Source organism: Megalobrama amblycephala, linkage group LG3, assembly GCF_018812025.1.
Source record: "Megalobrama amblycephala isolate DHTTF-2021 linkage group LG3, ASM1881202v1, whole genome shotgun sequence".
In the NCBI taxonomy this organism is placed as follows: Eukaryota; Metazoa; Chordata; class Actinopteri; order Cypriniformes; family Xenocyprididae; genus Megalobrama; species Megalobrama amblycephala.
In genome coordinates this window covers 1053409-1074708 of record NC_063046.1, presented here as the reverse complement: position 1 = coordinate 1074708, position 21300 = coordinate 1053409, and the positions used below count along the sequence as shown (strand labels likewise).

Here is a 21300-nt window from a genome sequence, read left to right as displayed (position 1 = left end):
AAGACCTTCTGAAGCGAAGCGTTTGTGTAAAAAAAATATCCATATTTAACAAGTTATGAAGTAAAATATCTAGCTTCTCTATTCAACGTACAAAGAAAGTGTAAACTGGAGTTGTGTCAGTTAATATTTTTCTGTTAATATTTAAGTTGAATACAGAAGGTGGTCTGGTGGAAGCTAGATATTTTACTTCATAACTTGTTAAATATGGATATTTTTTTACACAAACGCATCGCTTCACTTCAGAAGGCTTTTATTAACCCCCCGGAGCCGTGTGGAGTACGTTTATGATGGATGGAGACGCTTTCTTCAGCTCATACTTCACTGCCATTATAAAGCTTGGATGCGTCAGGATATTTATTAATATTTCTCAGATTGTGTTCATCAGAAAGAAGAGAGTCATATACACCTAGGAGTGCTTGAGGGAGAGTAAAGCTTGTGAACTAATCCTTTAACTGTATTTTTCTTTTTAAAGTGATTTCAATCATATTTCAAGCAATTCAAAACCATCATGGCGGACAGTGCGCATCTGAAGGAAATCGGCTTTAATATACCGGACAAATTTTCTCATTGGGCCGATAACATTAAAAATATATAGATATATAAGATATATCATGCATCCCTAGAGATTCTGGTTAGTGCTCTATGAAATCCGTTCCCAAATTCCATTGTTTTGTTGTTTAATTTATTTATTTATTTTAGTAATTAAAAACCATGTCTAATTTATTGAAATCAAAATGATATTTTTAGGGCCTTATGAAATCGGCTTAATGTGTTTTATTTTTTCTGGATTTCATTTTAATAGTTAAATTAAATTCTAGTAATCCAAAAATTGAAATTCTGAAACTTACACAGTTTAACAACAATTAGTTTTTCCCCCCAAATTCCATTGCATTTTTCCCATGTTCCATGTTTTCTGTTTTAATTTTTCTGGATTACATTTTAATGGTTTAAATTTGAATAATCAAAAAGGATGTGTAATCAACTGAATTTATAACACTTTAACTATTTTTAATAATTTATTAACATTTTCACAATAATAAGGCCCTATGAAAACAAAGTTTTATTTAAATCAGTTGTGTTATAATTTTTCTGGATTTATGATCCAATACAAATTTATCATCAAAATTATGGTTTTACAATTAATTAACTAATGAATCCTTTAAAACTGGAAGTGTAACAAAGCTGCAGGTTTACTGTTAAAACTAAAATGAAGAAGAAAATTGTGTGACATTCCTTTAAAGATAATGTGTTTTTAAGATATACTTACATTTCAGGAGTACATTCTACTGTACAATAGTAATATAATCATAGATTCTGTAAGGACTTGGTGACTAAAGCTCAGTGTTTCTAATTCTGCGCAGTGATTGGCTGAGCTGCTTGATAAGGCACTGTGTTTATAGAGACGAGGTTGATTCACCTGAACCTGCTTCTACCTCAGAAAATATTTGACACATTGTACACAAGATGCACATCTGATTCAAAACCGCCACCCATTATAATCTCGTGTGTTTGAAAAGGTTCAGAGATGGCGAGTTTACATGTGTTTCAGCACCATATCAGGATTGACCGTTCATCTTCAAAGCGATAATAAATCCTTCACCTCTACATGAATAAGAGTTTTCGATCGACAGTCTTCCATCGTGTGTAAGAAGAAGCGTTTAGGTCGGGTGTCCTGACAGGAATCCGATCTGGTTGTTGCTGGTGAAGATGGACATGAAGCGGTCGTCGTCGATGGAGTTCAGCACGTCCAGGTCATCGAGAACGGCGGACGGCGGAGCCGGGGTCGACGAGCTTTCCATCATGTTCTCGTTCTGTAAGAGGTTGGCGATGCTGGGCGGGAAAGACATCCAGGTGGAGTTGTTGGCCGCGTGATCGGCGGGCTGCTCCTGGACGTCGCCGGCGTTTGTTGTAGTCATGTGACATACAGGCTTTCCCATCGATTCACCGCCTAAAATGGCCTGGAACAGAGTTATCATCATTAACTGTTAAAAACAATTATGGTCATTGAAATAAATCTGAAAGAAAATATATTAGTTGGAAAAAAATAAATGAACAATTATTTTTGGCAGTACATTAAAGCTTTGACAAGTACGATCACAGCGAACTATCAGATCTGAGAGAGCTGCTGTCATGATTAGATATGACACAGCTTCACAAACACAGTGTCATTATTTCTGCTATAATAGGATAAAAGTTTAAAGTTCAGATATAAACACTGACGTCTACAGTAGCGATCAAAATAGAGCAAATCACCTTTTAAAATTAATTTAAAGCTTTAAATAAAGATTGTATTAATTACATCATTACACCAGTAGGTGGTGACAAGTGACTGTTAAAAAAATGTCACTGAATCAGTCATTCAAGAGATTTGTTCAGTAATGAAACAAGTGAAGTCTTTGAGTGAGTCATTGAATCATTCATTCAAGAGATTTGTTCAAAAATGCTGATTTGTTCAGTAATGAATCAACTGAAGTCTTTGAGTGAGTCATTGAATCATTCATTCAAGAGATTCATTAATAAATTCTGATTCGTCCAGTAATGAAACAACTGAAGTCTTTGAGTGAGTCATTGAATCAGTTGTTCAAGAGATTTGTTCAAAAATGCTGATTTGTTCAGTAATGAATCAACTGAAGTCTTTGAGTGAGTCATTGAATCATTCATTCAAGAGATTCGTTAATAAATTCTGATTCGTCCATTAATGAAACAACTGAAGTCTTTGAGTGAGTCATTGAATCAGTTGTTCAAGATATTTGTTCAAAAATGCTGATTCGTTCAGTAATGAATCAACTGAAGTCTTTGAGTGAGTCATTGAATCATTCATTCAAGAGATTCATTAATAAATTCTGATTCGTCCAGTAATGAATCAACTGAAGTCTTTGAGTGAGTCATTGAATCAGTTGTTCAAGAGATTTGTTCAAAAATGCTGATTTGTTCAGTAATGAATCAACTGAAGTCTTTGAGTGAGTCATTGAATCAGTTGTTCAAGAGATTTGTTCAAAAATGCTGATTTGTTCAGTAATGAATCAACTGAAGTCTTTGAGTGAGTCATTGAATCATTCATTCAAGAGATTCGTTAATAAATTCTGATTCGTCCATTAATGAAACAACTGAAGTCTTTGAGTGAGTCATTGAATCAGTTGTTCAAGATATTTGTTCAAAAATGCTGATTCGTTCAGTAATGAATCAACTGAAGTCTTTGAGTGAGTCATTGAATCATTCATTCAAGAGATTTGTTCAAAAATGCTGATTTGTTCAGTAATGAATCAACTGAAGTCTTTGAGTGAGTCATTGAATCATTCATTCAAGAGATTCGTTAATAAATTCTGATTCGTCCAGTAATGAAACAACTGAAGTCTTTGAGTGAGTCATTGAATCAGTTGTTCAAGAGATTTGTTCAAAAATGCTGATTCGTTCAGTAATGAATCAACTGAAGTCTTTGAGTGAGTCATTGAATCATTCATTCAGGAGATTCGTTAATAAATTCTGATTCGTCCAGTAATGAAACAACTGAAGTCTTTGAGTGAGTCATTGAATCATTCATTCAAGAGATTCGTTAATAAATTCTGATTCGTCCAGTAATTAAACAAGTCTTTATGAGTGAGTCATTGAATCATTCATTTAAGAGATTTGTTCAAAAATGCAGATTCATCTGGTAATGAAACAAGTGAAGTCTTTGAATGAGTTATTGAATCATTCGTTCAAGAGATTCGTTAATAAATTCTGATTCGTCCAGTAATGAAACAACTGAAGTCTTTGAGTGAGTCATTGAATCAGTTGTTCAAGAGATTTGTTCAAAAATGCTGATTTGTTCAGTAATGAAACAAGTGAAGTCTTTATGAGTGAGTCATTGAATCAGTTGTACAAGAGATTTGTTCAAAAACGTCGATTCATCCAGTAATTAAACAAGTCTTTATGAGTGAGTTATTGAATCATTCATTTAAGAGATTTGTTCAAAAATGCAGATTCATCTGGTAATGAAACAAGTGAAGTCTTTGAATGAGTTATTGAATCATTCGTTCAAGAGATTCGTTAATAAATTCTGATTCGTCCAGTAATGAAACAACTGAAGTCTTTGAGTGAGTCATTGAATCAGTTGTTCAAGAGATTTGTTCAAAAATGCTGATTTGTTCAGTAATGAAACAAGTGAAGTCTTTATGAGTGAGTCATTGAATCAGTTGTACAAGAGATTTGTTCAAAAACGTCGATTCATCCAGTAATTAAACAAGTCTTTATGAGTGAGTTATTGAATCATTCATTTAAGAGATTTGTTCAAAAATGCAGATTCATCTGGTAATGAAACAAGTGAAGTCTTTGAATGAGTTATTGAATCATTCGTTCAAGAGATTTGTTCAAAAATGCCGATTCATCCAGGAATGAAAAAAGTCTTTATGAGTGAGTCACTGAATCGTTCATTGAAAAGATTTGTTCAAAAATGCAGATTCATCCATTAATGAAACAAGTGACCTCTTTACGAGTCATTGATTCATTTATTGAAACCGATTTTTTTTTAAATAATTCATTCAAATTAATTAAATATTTAAATTACACTTTTTTTCCTTTTAGTTGCCTGTTCAGAATTGTTGGAGAATCGTTATCTTTATTTTAAACAAAAATAATGTGTTTCTCAATTTATCCAGAATCATACAATCAAATAAAAATATTTCTAAAAAAATTAAAAGCCTAAAATCACAAAAGCACATAACGAAATGACTAAAAATGACTCTAAAATTGGAACATGGAACTAAAAATATAAAAATAAAAGCTAATTCAGAATAATAATAAAACTGACCTGGAAGTCCTCGATGTTGATGTTGTCGACGTCGGAGTTTTGCACTTCGGAGAAGCTTGGGAACTCTGGAAGCTCGTCGTCGACTCTGAAGGCGCCGCCGAGGGCGTTTTGCATGTCTTGGGAAACTCCTCCGGCGTTCCCGACGGCACCCGCCGTGTTGATCTGCTCCGGAGCGATGAAGTTGTTTAAGGTGAAGTCGTGCAGGTCCGACAGGTTGACGGTTGGGAAGTCCTGCGTGAGGCCGGCGGGAGCGACGCTTTGACTCGTGAAGCTGCTCACCGCCACCGCTTTGGGCTGACTGTCTACGGTCAAACTCTGCAGGAACTTCCACGTGTCGGCCACGGAGGTCGCTGGCTCCATTTTGAGCGAACTCTGAGCGGGTTGAGTGAACAGCTGCCCCGGAGCAGGGCCGAAGAACGAGGACGTCTGGGGCTTCATCGAGGGACCTGCAGACGCCGCCGCCGCCGCTGGAAGACAACATTAAAACACTGAGATTACACAAAGATGAAGAAAGGGTTGCTTGCTTTCTCCCAAGGGTTTTCTCAGTTTCTGTCACCTGATGGTGTTTGGGTTTCTTGCCATTGTCACTTCTGGGTTTAAAAGACACTTAATATTGAGTAATATTATCAGTTTGACTGCACTGACACCATCAGATAAGAACAAAACACTGATCTGAACAATGACACTATAGAGCTGCTTCACAGCTGAATTTAAATATGTCTCTATTTGTTGAAGTTTTCATCTGTTATTTTCCTGTTTATCACTCCTCTGAAACAATCTGTGTTGTATAAAGTGCTGTAGAAATAGAGCTGACTTGACTTGTTGGCATGAGACATGACAGAATCTCTGATGAAAAAAACAACAATAAAAATCCAGTATTTGTTATGAACGTAACGTCAGTTAATGTATGTTCAGTGTTCAGCTGGTCGATCTCTAGTTACCTGGAGGGAGGCTGGTGGCGGCCAGTGGTTTGGAGACGGCTAGAGTTCGTTTCGCCGTAGTAAACGGCCGTCTGTCTGTCGGCACGGAGGATCCTGCACATAAAACACACGCATTCACTACAGAACTGACCTCTGACACCTTACAATGACATCATCTGACATCGTACAAACACACACCTGAAATGATGTTGCCGAGTTTGAGATTCTGCAGCATCCCTTCTGTCCTCTTGCGCTTCTCCATCAGCCTGTGCTCGTCTGCTCATTTAACCAACCATAACCAAACAACAGCATGAGGGCGAGTCGATAATGAGAGGATTTTCATTCTGAGTGAACCATGCTTTTGAGAACATAAATGCATAATGTAAAACAATGAAAGCTTGTTTCCAGCACAGAATAAAATATGAAAAAAAAGGTATTTTATATCTCGCATTTCGGACCTTTTTCCACAACTATTGAGTTTATTTCTTGCATTTCTGACTTTTTTCGCATTTCGGACCTTTTTCCACAACTGTGAGTTTATTTCTCACATTTCCGACTTTTTTCGCAATTCGGACCTTTTTCCACAACTGTGAGTTTATTTCTCGCATTTCGGACTTTTTTCGCATTTCGGACCTTTTTCCACAACTGCAAGTTTATTTCTCGCAATTCTGACCTTTTTTCGCATTTCTGACTTTTTTTCCCACAACTGTGAGTTTATTTCTCACATTTCCGACTTTTTTCGCAATTCGGACCTTTTTCCACAACTGCAAGTTTATTTCTCGCATTTCGAACTTTTTTCGCATTTCGGACCTTTTTCCACAACTGCAAGTTTATTTCTCGCATTTCGGACTTTTTCCGCATTTCGGACCCTTTTCCACAACTGTGAGTTTATTTCTCACATTTCCGACTTTTTTCGCAATTCGGACCTTTTTCCACAACTGTGAGTTTATTTCTCACATTTCCGACTTTTTTCGCAATTCGGACCTTTTTCCACAACTGCGAGTTTATTTCTTGCATTTCGGACTTTTTTCGCAATTCGGACCTTTTTCCACAACTGCAAGTTTATTTCTCACATTTCCGACTTTTTTCGCAATTCGGACCTTTTTCCACAACTGCAAGTTTATTTCTCACATTTCCGACTTTTTTCGCAATTCGGACCTTTTTCCACAACTGCAAGTTTATTTCTCGCATTTCGGACTTTTTTCGCAATTCGGACCTTTTTCCACAACTGCAAGTTTATTTCTCACATTTCCGACTTTTTTCGCAATTCGGACCTTTTTCCACAACTGCAAGTTTATTTCTCGCATTTCGGACTTTTTCCGCATTTCAGACCTTTTTCCACAACTGCAAGTTTATTTCTCGCATTTCGGACTTTTTCCGCATTTCGGACCTTTTTCCACAACTGCAAGTTTATTTCTCGCATTTCGGACTTTTTTTGCATTTTGGACCTTTTTCCACAACTGCAAGTTTATTTCTCGCATTTCGGACTTTTTCCGCATTTCAGACCTTTTTCCACAACTGCAAGTTTATTTCTCACATTTCGGACTTTTTCCGCATTTCGGACCTTTTTCCACAACTGCAAGTTTATTTCTCGCATTTCAGACCTTTTTCCACAACTGCAAGTTTATTTCTCGCATTTCGGACTTTTTCCGCATTTCGGACCTTTTTCCACAACTGCAAGTTTATTTCTCGCATTTCGGACTTTTTCCGCATTTCGGACCTTTTTCCACAACTGCAAGTTTATTTCTCACATTTCGGACTTTTTCCGCATTTCGGACCTTTTTCCACAACTGCAAGTTTATTTCTCGCATTTCGGACTTCTTTCGCATTTCGGACCTTTTTCCACAACTGCAAGTTTATTTCTCGCATTTCGGACTTTTTCCGCATTTCGGACCCTTTTCCACAACTGCGAGTTTATTTCTCGCATTTCCGACTTTTTTCGCAATTCGGACCTTTTTCCACAACTGCGAGTTTATATCTCGCAATTCTGACCTTTTTTCGCAATTCGGACCTTTTTCCACAACTGCAAGTTTATTTCTCGCATTTCGGACTTTTTTCGCATTTCGGACCTTTTTCCACAACTGCAAGTTTATTTCTCGCATTTCTGACTTTTTTTGCATTTTGGACCTTTTTCCACAACTGCAAGTTTATTTCTCACATTTCCGACTTTTTTTGCATTTTGGACCTTTTTCCACAACTGCAAGTTTATTTCTCGCATTTCGGACTTTTTTCGCATTTCAGACCTTTTTCCACAACTGCAAGTTTATTTCTCGCATTTCTGACTTTTTTTGCATTTTGGACCTTTTTCCACAACTGCAAGTTTATTTCTCGCATTTCTGACTTTTTTTGCATTTTGGACCTTTTTCCACAACTGCAAGTTTATTTCTCGCATTTCGGACTTTTTTCGCATTTCAGACCTTTTTCCACAACTGCAAGTTTATTTCTCGCATTACGGACTTTTTCCGCATTTCGGACCTTTTTCCACAACTGCAAGTTTATTTCTCGCAATTCTGACCTTTTTTCACATTTCGGACCTTTTTCCACAACTGCAAGTTTATTTCTCGCAATTCTGACCTTTTTTCGCATTCCGGACCTTTTTCCACAACTGCAAGTTTATTTCTCGCAATTCTGACCTTTTTTCGCATTTCGGACCTTTTTCCACAACTGCAAGTTTATTTCTCGCAATTCTGACCTTTTTTCGCATTTCGGACCTTTTTCCACAACTGCGAGTTTATTTCTCGCATTTCAACCCATTTTTTCCATAGTTGCGAGTTTATATCTCAATTCTGACTTGTTTCCTAAGAATTGTGAGATCTAAACTCAGAATTGCAAGAAAAAAAAATTACAATTTTGTGAGGCATAAAACTGCAACTAAAAGGGCAATTGCAACTTTTTATCTCGCAATTCTGACTTTTTTTCTGGTGCAAAATTGCAACAAAAAAAAAAAAAAAAGTCAACTGTCAGATAAGTAGCAATTACCTTTTTTATATTTTATTCTGTGGCGGAAACAAGCTTCCATATGAAACACAACATGCAGAATGAAGCGCTAATGGCACGAACACATCCTCTCACCCGGGTCAGCTGGCAGGTACTGGAAGTCCATGGGTTCGCTGACCTCACGGTCGGACGGCCGGCGGAGCTGCATTTTCACCCGCACTGGCTCCGTCAGGTTGGTGTCGCGGTACGGCGGCGTGCGAAACACGATAGCCACCTGCCGGTGAACGTCAGCCTGCGAGAACGAGCCCTTACTTTCCCACGAGTCCCGGAAAAAACGCACCTCAATGTCCTCTGAAGGGAAGAACACGGAAAAAGCATTAGCATGATAAACTAACACCTGGACAGGGCCGTTTATGAGTAATAATCTGACTGAAGAACACATTATTATCGTTAACTGAAACTATTACAAACATTTCTGTTAACCGAAACAAAGTGGAGATAAAATAAAAACTCAATATTAGTTGAATTAGAAGACACAGTTGCATAGACTGTCAGCGTAACACGCACCCTTCTGCACTTTGTCACACAGTAAGAAGATCTCGTCTCCTCCGCGGCAGCTGCCCGAGTTTCTGTTGACGCGACAGATCTTGAGCTCAGCGGTGTTTGGAGCTCCTGAGGATGATGAGAGACAGAGGAACAGAACGCTCATGCTTACACAGCGCTTAACTCCATCACATTCACATGTGCGTTCAGCAGCGTCGACTCACTGTTGTCGTAGATGGGCTGAGACACGACGGGCTCCAGCGGGAACAGCTCTCCGCTCGGCAGTGTGATGGACACTTGGAAACACAGACGTACCGCGTTCAGGTCGTACTCCTCCTCCCAGATCTTCGCTTCAGGAACTGGAAAAAAACATTCAACGGTTTTCAACACTGATTTCAGCAGATCATTATATTAGAATGATTTCTGAAGGATCATGTGACACTGAAGATCACAGGAATAAATTACACTTTACTATATATTCACATAGAAAACAGCTGATTTACACTGGAATAATATTTCACTGTTTTACTGTATTTTTGATCACATAAACACAGCCGTGGTGAGCAGAAGAGACTTCTTTGGAACGAAGCTGTTGTGCGTGAGTGTTTATCAGTCACTTACTATTAAAGGGGTTGTTTTGTGTTTGCAGTCGACAGGAAACTGCATCTCCCACATCCTTCTTCTTTACGCACTGAATACCCAGATTCTGGAAACTGAAAGAGAGAAATGAGTCGGCAGAGCGTTATGACAAACGGATCAAAGACGCGGCAACAGACGCTTGGAAAACCTGCCGGAAACCTTTCAGCCACAAGATGGAGCTTCCTATGAAAAGCATCTCTGAACCGAAACAGGAAGCACAAACTGTGCCAGACTCTAAATTTAGAGCTGACCAAAAATAAAACACACTGGTCAGGGCATCTGCAGGGTTCAGAACATCACATCTGAGGCTTTTTGAGACTTTAAGGTCAAAATAACATGAATACAAATAAAATAAACACGGTATGAGTGAGGGCGATGACGACATACTGAAACATAAACCATTTGAGCTAGGTTTAGACAAAAACTAAACGATTTATAAAATGATAAACCTCACACACACACTCTCACAGACACTCGCCCACACACACACACAAACACGCTCACTCCCAAACACACACTAACACACTTGCAAACACACTTTCACACAGATGCACACACACACTAACACACACTTACTTGCACACACATACACTCACTATACACAAGCACACACTAACACACTCGCACACACTTACACACACACAGTCTTGCACACACTCTCACTCTGTTGGGGTAACTAATTACAACAAGTAACTTGAGTTACGTAATCAGATTAATTTTTCAAGTAACTAGTAAAGTAATGCATTACTTTTTCAATTTACAACAAAATAATGAAGTTTCTTTTTCAAATAAGTAACGCAAGTACTTTTTTCCACATGTATTGACTGACAGCTCTCCTGTCCTCATGTTGAGAGGAATGAAGATCAGAGGCGTGTGTCGCTGTGTGAACATGATGTTACTGTAGCTCTAGACTAAATATGAACGCATTTACTCATCTCACAGCACGAAAACATTCAGTATTCCTAAAAATGAATGAAAAACAGTGAAATGCAATCTCAGATTTATATGCAAACCTGTAATAATTAACTATATTAAATTACACAAATACACTTTATGTATTTAGTCTCACTTTATTAACCAATATCTTTGCTGCTGACCTTCAATGATCTAATTCAACCATACTAATAAACAAAAACTGACTTTAGATAGGATTTAGAAATAAGAGTGTTGAACTTCCTTCTCCTGTATCCTATTCTACTTTAATCCAGAACAGGTTTGAGTGGCGCCATCTACTATACAGGAGTAAATATGAATTTCCTTCAGCCTGGGGCTTATTCATTTCACTTTTGGTGTGAAAGGGCCTTAACATTTGCCAAAAACAGAAGTTTTTTTTGTTGCTATTAAAAAACATGCAAGCCCAGCCCAGGGGAGAAAAAGTAACGCAAAAGTAATGTAATTAAAAGTAATGCAATTAGTAACTTCTTTAAGGGATTGACACGTATTGTAATGCATTACTTTTAAAAGTAACTTTCCCCATCTCCGTCACACACACACACACTCACCTGTGTATCCGCCGCTCCTGTAAATCGGCCTCGTAATATCCGTGTTTGCAGTCTTTGCCCACCAGCTCGTGTGGGTGTGGCTTGTACGGCTGGTTCTTGGTTACCAAGGAGATCCGCACTCTCAGGGGTCCGCTGTAGTTGTGAACCTATAAAAAGAGCCGCACAGAGTCATGTGACCCGTATCCATATCAGGAACTGCACACACTCACAAAGTGCATCATTTAAGCTGATCAGCATCTGTATATGACAACACTACAGACGCTGTCTCAGGAGTCAGGTGACCCGTTTCAGGAGCACATCTCCTCTGTGAAGGCAGTGCATCTCACCTTGATGGCCGGGTGTGTTTTTGTGGTGTCGTTGCTCTTCTCTCCGGGGATGCTGCCGGCGGATCGGCCCTCGCATTTATAGCGGAAGCGCATTCCTCGTGCTTTGGGCTGCTCCATTATCTCCACGTACGGAGGGCCTTCAGAGAAACACAGCTATGATTACAACTGATGAATGTGTGAGAGACTGTAGTTTAATCCCAGGCTCAGCGTACGTGACGTGACATAAAAACACTTTTCCTACCTTGGGACACCGGGGACGGTCCCCACTGGTGAAACAGTCCTGAAGGAACAAACGAAAGACACAATAGATTAGTGACACAAAGCAGTTTATACAACAGAAAGACAGAGAGAGAGATATCAAACCCGCCAAAAACACGCCTAAACGAGACAATGAATCTGAGAGAACAGTGCTGAAGAACATCAAACAGCTGTGCTTCTGTCTTCTGATTGGTCAATCTGGTTTTGCAGTGGTGATACAGAAACAGCTACTTTGTATCGCCAGCTATAAACCTTTAATGAAAATGTAGCAATAGAGCTATATGATTCTGGATAAATTCAGAATTGCAATCTTTTTTGTTTCAAATAGAGATCACGATTGTCCCACGATTCTGAAAGTGCAAAAGTGAAAGATATATAATAATAATATTAAAAAATAATAAGCTAAAGCAAAATAATAATGTTATAAGAACATAACACAATGTTATTGCTGCAGTAAATTTAAGAATGTTTAATCTAAATGAATTATTTAAAAAACAGTTTGAGTGAATTATTCAATGACTCACTCACAAATACTTCACTTATTTCAGTACTGGATGAATCAATGTTTTTGAACGGATGATTCAATGACAAATACATTTTTTTAACAGTCACCTGTCGCCACCTACTGGCATAACGATGTCAAGTCAAGTCACCTTTATTTATATAGCGCTTTTTACAATGCAGATTGTGTCAAAGCAGCTTTACATTGATAACTGGTATATAATTTTTCCTTTTAAAGAATAGTGTCAATGCAGGCAGATCAAAGCACTGTTGAATAAATGTCAAGAATACTGTTGAATATCAAATGTCAAGTCAAATTAAATTAAATTAGGGCTGCACGATTAATCGTATTTTAATCACGATAACGATATCTGCTTCTCCCGATTGATTTTAAATAATCGTCACGATATTGGCCCACTCTATGAAAATGAACATAATTTGGAAATATTGGAAGTAATATTAGGAGTTTCGCTGTTTTATCTTTTGAAGTTCCTAAAGGTTTCACCGGTTTTCATAATGTTGATCAGCTAGAAATGATTGTTCTTTGCTTTACAAATTTGCCGGGCAATTTGAATCTGGTTTGTCTTATTGCAAACGAATTTTGTTGCTTTAAAATCTAATGTGAATACATATTACAAAGCGCTCACCAAAACCATGTTTTGTATTGATTTACCATCTAACGAAGTTATCATAGTTGGTTAAATTAAGTCGTTGTGCCACCTACAGGCCTTTTGGGTGAATTGTAGGTTGGTAAAGAACTTGCAAAATAGCCATAATTACATTACTCTTTTGATAGAATAAACGTAATTAATAATCGTGATTATAATTTTGAGGAAACTGTGGCACTGGCTGTCGTGTCGATGAGGCCTTCACAATGGATGATCTAGTCGACTCGATCTCGGCTGATACTTCAGGGCTGCGTTGTGGTCGTGTCAAGGCGCCGGTCCTCGGTCTCATCTGGATACGGCCCGAATCCGGTTGATTACGGTAAACATGTAAACGATGTAATCGATACAATCTTTAAAACTGTTATCTTTGGATCAGCGGCAGCGCAATCGCAGATCTGAATGTTCTGGTGTGATTTTGTTTAAGTTTAAGAGACACAGTTGAATATTTATCATTGAGGAATAATATTGCATGGATGTTTGAAATGAGATTGTGATTTTTTTTAACAATTAATCATGCAGCTTTACTATTAAGCTTGTCATAATTATGAATTTTGTACTGACGATTAATTTTCATATAAATCATTCCGACTGGCGATTTTATTCTGTCTTGTTCATGCCATTTACAATTTAAGCCTATTTTTTATTTGGAATCATAATATACAAAAAAAATAAAATTTATAATAAAAACAGGCCCATATGATTTATTTTAATGATGTGAAAATTAATAAATTTTAGATTATTTATAATATAATATTATAAAATTAAAATATAATTTCCCTTATTTGGATGGCAAAACGTGATTTAAACGTTACAATTGACCCTTCGCAAAGACCCGCCCCCCGCTGTCACGCCACACGCGGTGAAAAATACATCGCGGAGCAAAGAGGACACTGACAACACGTCGACAGACAAGACAGAGCAGGTTACTGATGATATTAAACAAACTCCCAGCTTTCAAACTGTGTAATTTTTAAAGAAATTCGGACAATAAAAACGTTTTGTGGCTCTTTAATGTGTCGTGACAGATTGAGCGGCTCAGCTCAAGCGGCTCGTGAACCGATCATCTCTTCCTACTAGTTCATTTATAGCATCAAATAAACATGAACGAACATCAGAAGGAATGTTGTTTCAAATCCTGAAAGACACCATTTTTCAAGTTCAAGTCCACTGAGGTTAATCTTCTAACTCCTGACTGCTTTGGCGGACAAAATGGTGGCATTATGAATGGTTAGATCGCTTGTCAATCAAACTCCCGGCGAAGGTTCAATTATTGAGGCTATGTCAAATAATTGTGATTAGATCAAATAACCACAATCAGACGATTCATAAATAATTGCGACAAGCCTAAAATACTATGATTGAATTAATTCAGAAAGATCTGGTCTCAGTCTAATGGCAGATCTGGCATAACATTTTGTCCTTGCTTTAATTGAGGTTGTTATTTTGATGATTGTTTAATTGAGGATTATTTTGCTCTCTAAAAAGAAGAATTGTTTCTCTCCTAGTTAATGGGAAAACATTAAATATGAAGGAATATTGCTCTCTAGTAAGGTATGTTCATGTCAGACCGATGGACTGAACAGAAGAAATGAACCAGAGAAGAAACAATCTCCAAATGAATGTCGTCTTGGTCTGATTTTGTTTGAAATTACGTCACACCAGTTCATTCTTCGATTTCACTTTAACGGAAAACGTCCTTTGCAGAAAATTACTAGTACAGTTTCCTGATTTTTTCTTACAGTGTGTTATTATACCGCATGAGACAGTAAGAGAGAAAACTGAAAGTAAGACAAAGGGAGGGATGAAGAGGAAAATCCAGAAAGGGAGGATCCAGTGAACACACTCTGACCTACTTAACCCCGGAGCGGACAGTGATGATGACTAACCCGTCTGCGCTGCAGATCTCTGACTCCGCATGTAAACAGTCTGCCATGACAATGCATTTCAAAACACGGAGCAGCGTTCATAACAAACTTCAGTAACGTCACATTTTTACAAGAGAAACAAACACATCAGGAACTGACGGTGATGAAAACGGTCTGAAGACATCAGCTGAAATCACTTCATTTACTGATTCAGACGGATAAAGTGTGGGGTCACACCTGACAGACTGAATACACCAATAAAACATCATAAATCTGACTTCAGAGATTCAGGCCAGACTTCAGGACAGCAATGCATGCACATATTAGAACTAGGTAACCCATAAAAACAGCTAATTTGCAGGAAAGCGAATGTCGCCCTGCTTCATCACTGCATCTTTATCGCCAGCGGGTCAAGGTTAGGCCGGTTAGCGTCACTGCTGGCAGAACCACATGATTATTATGGTGGGAAAAGAAAAAGTATCATTCGGCAGTTCAAATGTTTCTGTTAAAACACATTTTGTTAAGCAACATATGAATCTCAACAGGTTTTGCACTGTCACGTTTCAAATGGATTATTAAAACGGCTGTTAATATAGTGAATAAACGTGGCCAAACTTTTGTCTTTTGTCTGAAGCTTTGTTACATTTTCTTCTGACTATTATTTGATATGTCAGGTTAAAAGACAGCTTAAATCCAGTGTGTTGAAGAGGTGAGGATGAGGACAGGAGAAACGCTCAAACACACACAGACTGTATGGATAAGATAAGACTATACCGAACAGAAGGTCAGAATTCCTACAGATTTTGAGAGAATTGATTTGTGTCTTGGACTGAGTTGTTGTTGACATGCCGTCACTTTACGCCGGACTGCTTCACAAACGAGGGTCAATTCAACACAAAAGATGAACATGACGGCACATGCTAGTGGATGAGTTGAATCAACTCCACAGCAACTACATCAATTTATCCACTAACCATTCAGAAACGTCTAAAAGTTGTAACTTCTTCCTGAGTCTCTCCATCAGTGTCGACTCCGGTTTGAACAATGTAAGGCTGAACACTTTCCTCATTTTGGCTGCGTGAGATTCTCCAGCTTTGTTGTTGTTGAGCTGTTAAAGCTCCGCCCTCTTCTGGAAAGCGGAGCTCATTTGCATTTAAAGGGACACACACAAAAACGGCGTGTTTTTGCTCAAATAGGGGCAAATTTGACAAGCTATAATAAATGATCTGTGGGGGATTTTGAGCTGAAACTTCACACACACATTCTGGAGACACCAGAGACTGATATTACATCTTGTGAAAGAGGCATAATTGGTTTAAATTTAAATATGTAAATGAGCAAATACCATAGACCAGGGGCTTTTGAACTTTAAAATAAATAAACCAATAAATCAATTAATAAAAATTAGAGAAAAATATATTAGGGATGCACTGAAATTTTTGGGTTTCCGGCTGAAACGGTTTTGGAGGGAAACGCTTCTCTGATGGCACGTTTTGACTGTGTTCAGCAAACTACGACACTAGCTCTTGATCAAATATATTCATTTCTCGATTGTAATCAGTAATGATATGGTTCTTTTAATCTAAAATCTCTTAGTCACTGCCGTTTTCTGTTGATGCGTGAACATAACTGCACAAAAACATTATTTGAAGCTCGCCTGTCATCCAATAATTCTTACTTTTAATATGGAGCAAAGTCTCAACTTTAAAATTCTGTTAATTTTATAATGAAATTCAAACAAATGTGGTTTTGGCGCTCTTTAATACAGTGTGAGAGCGCCTCAGTTCATCTCGTTACAGCAGCAGATAAACATGAATGAACATCAGAAGGTACAGAACAACTGACTGAAATGAATCATGTCTCATGTAATCCATCAATCAGTGTTTCGACCGCAGAAACATGTCAATAAATCAGCTTGTAGGCGCTTAACGTCACATTTACCTCAGAAAAGCCATTCAATCACCATGAACTAGTCAGAAAAATAAGCATATTGCTAAATATACAGATTGTATTACATATTCATTCTATTTTTATGATGTCTTCATACATGTTTGAAAAAAATCAGTTATGAAAACAAGTTATTACAGTTTATTGTCATTTAAATGATTGTATTTCACCAACGAACTGGAGTAGAAACAATTGTGTTATTAAAATTTGATATAAAAACTATTTGATGAACTGGTTTTCAGCCCAGAATTTTCATTTCAGTGCATTTCTATAATATATAGCTATATATTATATATATACATATATATGTGATTGAAAAAATATTGGAAATCCTTGCTGGTTATAAAATAAAAATACAAAATAAATACATATTTACTCTAAACAAATAGCCTAAAAGAAAACTTATATTGATGACCCACTGAGGGCGTCTCAGGTTTAGTTTCATTATTAATTGTGACGCAATGTTTTTAATTAGGTGATGATGTTTACTGGTCCAAACCCCCCTTCACCTGCACTGACCAGATCAAACATCAGAACTATGATTTACCAAAGCACGATTTTATTCTGATGTGGCGGAAATGATGTTTCACTGTATCTGTGACGACAAAACATCTGTCCTAACTGTGTGTGTGTGTGTGTGTGTGTGTGTGTGTGTGTGTGTGTGTGTGTGTGTGTGTACAAACACACACCTGTAGGCCACGATGCGTCAAAACTACAGTCGTGTGGACGCGCGTAGACGCGTCGCGATCATTATCATTTGTGTGTCGGATCCTCTTAAGCGTCCTGAAGCACCGGAGACTCGCGGAGGAACCGATCGCCCGTTTCTCTCAGGCGAAACCGAGAGCAAAACTTTACATTCGGGACTTTCCCTTCCGCGCGACACCACAACACCCCGTTCTCGCCGTTCAGATGAACAAACACGACATTATAACACGACTTACCGTCCATGTCGCGCGTCACTGCCGCTCAGGTCACACTCCGTCGTTTTTTGACGTTTCCGGGCTGTAGTGAAGAATGAACGACACACACCAACAACACTTTCCCTTCCGCGCGCCGCCGCGGCTCTACAGTCACCGAGTGCGCGCGCGCTTGTGCGTGGAAAAACCCGGATGACGCGTTTACGTCGCCAACACAACACAGACAAAACTACTCAAAACACACACACACACACACACACACACACACTTTACAATAATAAAAAACATTAAAGCGCAGAATAATTTTACTGAAACATCTTCGCGAGAATCTTTAATTTCTCTCAGCAGATGTTTGATAATAAAATCGAGTGTAATTCTTCAGAGGATCATCAGGCTTCACCAGCAGAGGCCGCAGAAACTACATTGAACACTAAATACACACGGCACAAGATCTGATTTAATGTTGGAGATTAAAATCTATGTCAAATATAAGATGGATGTAACAAATGCATTTGCATAAAGCTAAAATCTATCTATCTATCTATCTATCTATCTATCTATCTATCTATCTATCTATCTATCTATCTATCTATCTAATGTGTCTGTCTGTATTTAATGTTGTGAGATGGAGAATAAAGTGAAAATCTAAATCTTTTTTAGATATGACTGCACTTCTGTTGATGTTGAAGCAATAATAATATAATATAGCTGCGAGCAACAATTATCGGGGTTCAATCTCTTTAAGACCTTTAAGTACATGCGTAAAAAGGAATTATGTTTTAATTAAAGGTCCCGTTCTTCGTGATCCCATGTTTCAAACTTTAGTTAGTGTAATGTTGTTGTTAGAGTGAGCTTTAAAATTGTACAGATTTTATTTATAAAGTTCAATGCCAAGCGAGATATTTTATTTAACAGAAGTCGCCTACATCGAACGGCCAGTTTGGACTACATCCCTCTACTTCCTTCTTTAATGATGTCACTAAAACAGTTTTTTGACTAACCTCCGCCCACAGGAATACACAAGAGTTGCGTTTGTAGAGTGTGTTTGTCGCCATGTCGTCGAAACGCTGTTATTTTCATCCCGCAGTCCAATCACCTTTGTTTGGCCTTCCCAGGGACGCTGTACTTAGAGATCAATGGTTACAATTTATGTTTAACTCGGTTCCCGAAAATTATAATCCACTGAGCGCATACATCTCCACGTTATGGTAAGAGGCGTGACCTTTCCAGGCAAGGTGCGCTGTCGAATCACAACACAGGAACCGCTGGCACAATCAGAACTCGTTACGTATTTCTGAAGGAGGGACTTCATAGAACAAGGAAGTCATCAGCCCGTTTTTATGACAGTGGAAACAGCGGTATACAGATAAGTAAATTATGTGAAAAATACTGTGTTTTTTTACACGCGAAACATGAACACATGTTATATTGCACACTATAAACACAATCAAAGCTTCAAAAAAACACGAAAAACGGGACCTTTAAGCAAGCCTGTAACCATCACGATCATAGATGTAAAAGACCCTTTACAGCAAATACAGGCAATTTACAATAGGAAATATATGGTTTATAAAGCTTTGTAACAGTCCAAAAATCTAGGACTAGTTCACCAGAGTTGGTTTTTGAAATACTCTCCAATATTTAACGAATGATTCGATGGACAGCGGCGGTCCTAGAGACAAAGCTGCTCAGAATGAGGAGTTCTGCCATGTGGTATGAATGTCGTGGGCGTGTGCGAAAAATCATGCGATACACGATCCTTTACACACGTTAAAAAACACAAAGTTTCGTTCTGATCGGCCTCCATTAAAGGTCCCGTTTTTCGTGTTTTTTTGAAGCTTTGATTGTGTTTATAGTGTGCAATATAACACGTGTTCATGTTTCGCGTGTAAAAAAACACAGTATTTTTCACATAATTTACTTATCTGTATACCGCTGTTTCCACTGTCATAAAAACGGGCTGATGACTTCCTTGTTCTATGAAGTCCCTCCTTCAGAAATACGTAACGAGTTCTGATTGTGCCAGCGGTTCCTGTGTTGTGATTCGACAGCAGTTTAGCGCTCCTTGCCCGGAAAGGTCACGCCTCTTACCATAACGTGGAGATGCACGCGCTCAGTGTTATCGTAAACATGTCTTTAATTTTACCCTATCAATTTGAGCCGGAATCGGACCCGGTGATTGGACTGCGGGATGAAAATAACAGCGTTTCGACGACATGGCGACAAACACACTCTACAAACGCAACTCTTGTGTATTCCTGTGGGCGGAGGTTAGTCAAAAAACTGTTTTAGTGACGTCATTAAAGAAGGAAGTAGAGGGATGTAGTCCAAACTGGCCGTTCGATGTAGGCGACTTCTGTTAAATAAAATATCTCGCTTGGCATTGAACTTTGAGCTTTAAAATTTTACAGATTTTATTTATACTCTAACAACAACATTACACACTAACTAAAGTTTGAAACATGGGATCACGAAGAACGGGACCTTTAACCTTGTCTGATAGCTGCTCAAAATTCATTGGTCGATGGCGGACATGTTTTTTTAGATGCGCCAAAAGTCCTTATAGACAGTCATCGCACTTCAGACAAAGACACTGGATGCCAATTTTCAAGTCAGTTGGACTAACGGTGAAGTAGTTATAGCCATTTTCAGTTTTTTTCCTGGTATAGCGCCACCAAGTGGCCAGTTGCCGTGTCCCACAGTACGAGCTCTTACACAGGTGTGCTGAGTGTAGTGAAAATATCTCATTCTGTTCACGAGTTATACAGTGCGTCCCAATTCGCATACTTGTGCACTATTCTTTGATGTTTTTAAGTATAAACAGTGCAAGTAGTGGCTCCGCCCACTTCAAATGTTTTGGCAGCCATTTTGGGGTGAAGCCATTTTTTGGGGCAGCAGTCCACTGCTTTCCATGGCAAAATCAGCTACTTTGTTTAAAAAATGATTTTTGTTTAAAGCTGAAATCCAACACATCACTAGCGATCATCAAATCCTTTTTACAGTTTATTTTACAGACTTTTTCCTCACAAAACTTTTGCGCTCTAGAAACCCAGTCAGTTTGGGTTAAAATTCTTTGAAGTTCAAGTATTAGCATTATAAACACTGAATTATTACCAACATATGAAATTAAATTAAGGACATGCATCAGAAAAATTGGGAATGTTGGACAATAAATATATATCAGAATATAATAGCTTGACAGAAAGTGTTTTTGCAGTGTTGTCTTATATTAATGTCCGTTAAAGCAAGACTATGTAAACAAAAAAACACAATTATGGGATTATGGGATAACAGACACAGAAATGCATCATGTTCTATTAAATCATTATGTTTGTTAAAACATATATTTCAGACCTAGAGGAGTAATTTACTATATTACTAGGTCTGAAATATTGTATGTTTTAATCCTCTGGATCACACTACAAACGTGATGATCTTAACTTCATTAATTATTAATTTATTAATTTACTATTAATAGTAAGTAAAGT

The 21300-nt window shown here is 38.0% G+C and overlaps 1 protein-coding gene across 2 annotated transcripts; it reads right to left on the bottom strand.

The window, feature by feature from the left end:
- Positions 1 to 491: 491 nt before the first annotated feature.
- rela (v-rel avian reticuloendotheliosis viral oncogene homolog A) lies at positions 492 to 18000 on the bottom strand. Of its 2 annotated transcripts, none has more exons than XM_048183452.1 (12): positions 17837 to 18000; positions 11898 to 11936; positions 11657 to 11793; positions 11331 to 11476; positions 9811 to 9902; positions 9414 to 9548; positions 9214 to 9318; positions 8782 to 8997; positions 5908 to 5985; positions 5731 to 5823; positions 4790 to 5250; positions 492 to 1958 (listed from the first exon to the last, which is right to left on the bottom strand). In XM_048183452.1, the coding sequence occupies exons 1-12, from the start codon at positions 17841 to 17843 to the stop codon at positions 1659 to 1661; spliced, it is 1809 nt and encodes a 602-aa protein (XP_048039409.1). In that variant the 5' UTR covers positions 17844 to 18000; the 3' UTR covers positions 492 to 1658. The 2 variants fall into 2 exon arrangements, with proteins under 2 accessions (XP_048039409.1, XP_048039408.1); XM_048183451.1 differs by having other exon boundaries at positions 4790 to 5256; positions 17837 to 17998.
- Between the last annotated feature and the right edge of the window lie 3300 nt (positions 18001 to 21300).

Bases quoted from the DNA above. Each gene is read 5' to 3' on its own strand.
- rela (XM_048183451.1), bottom strand. The intron at 9,549-9,810 runs GTAAGTGACTGA...GTTTTTTTCCAG, and splicing joins ACAAAACAACCCCTTTAATA to TTCCTGAAGCGAAGATCTGG. The intron at 8,998-9,213 runs GTGCGTGTTACG...TCTTCCCTTCAG, and splicing joins GTGTGACAAAGTGCAGAAGG to AGGACATTGAGGTGCGTTTT.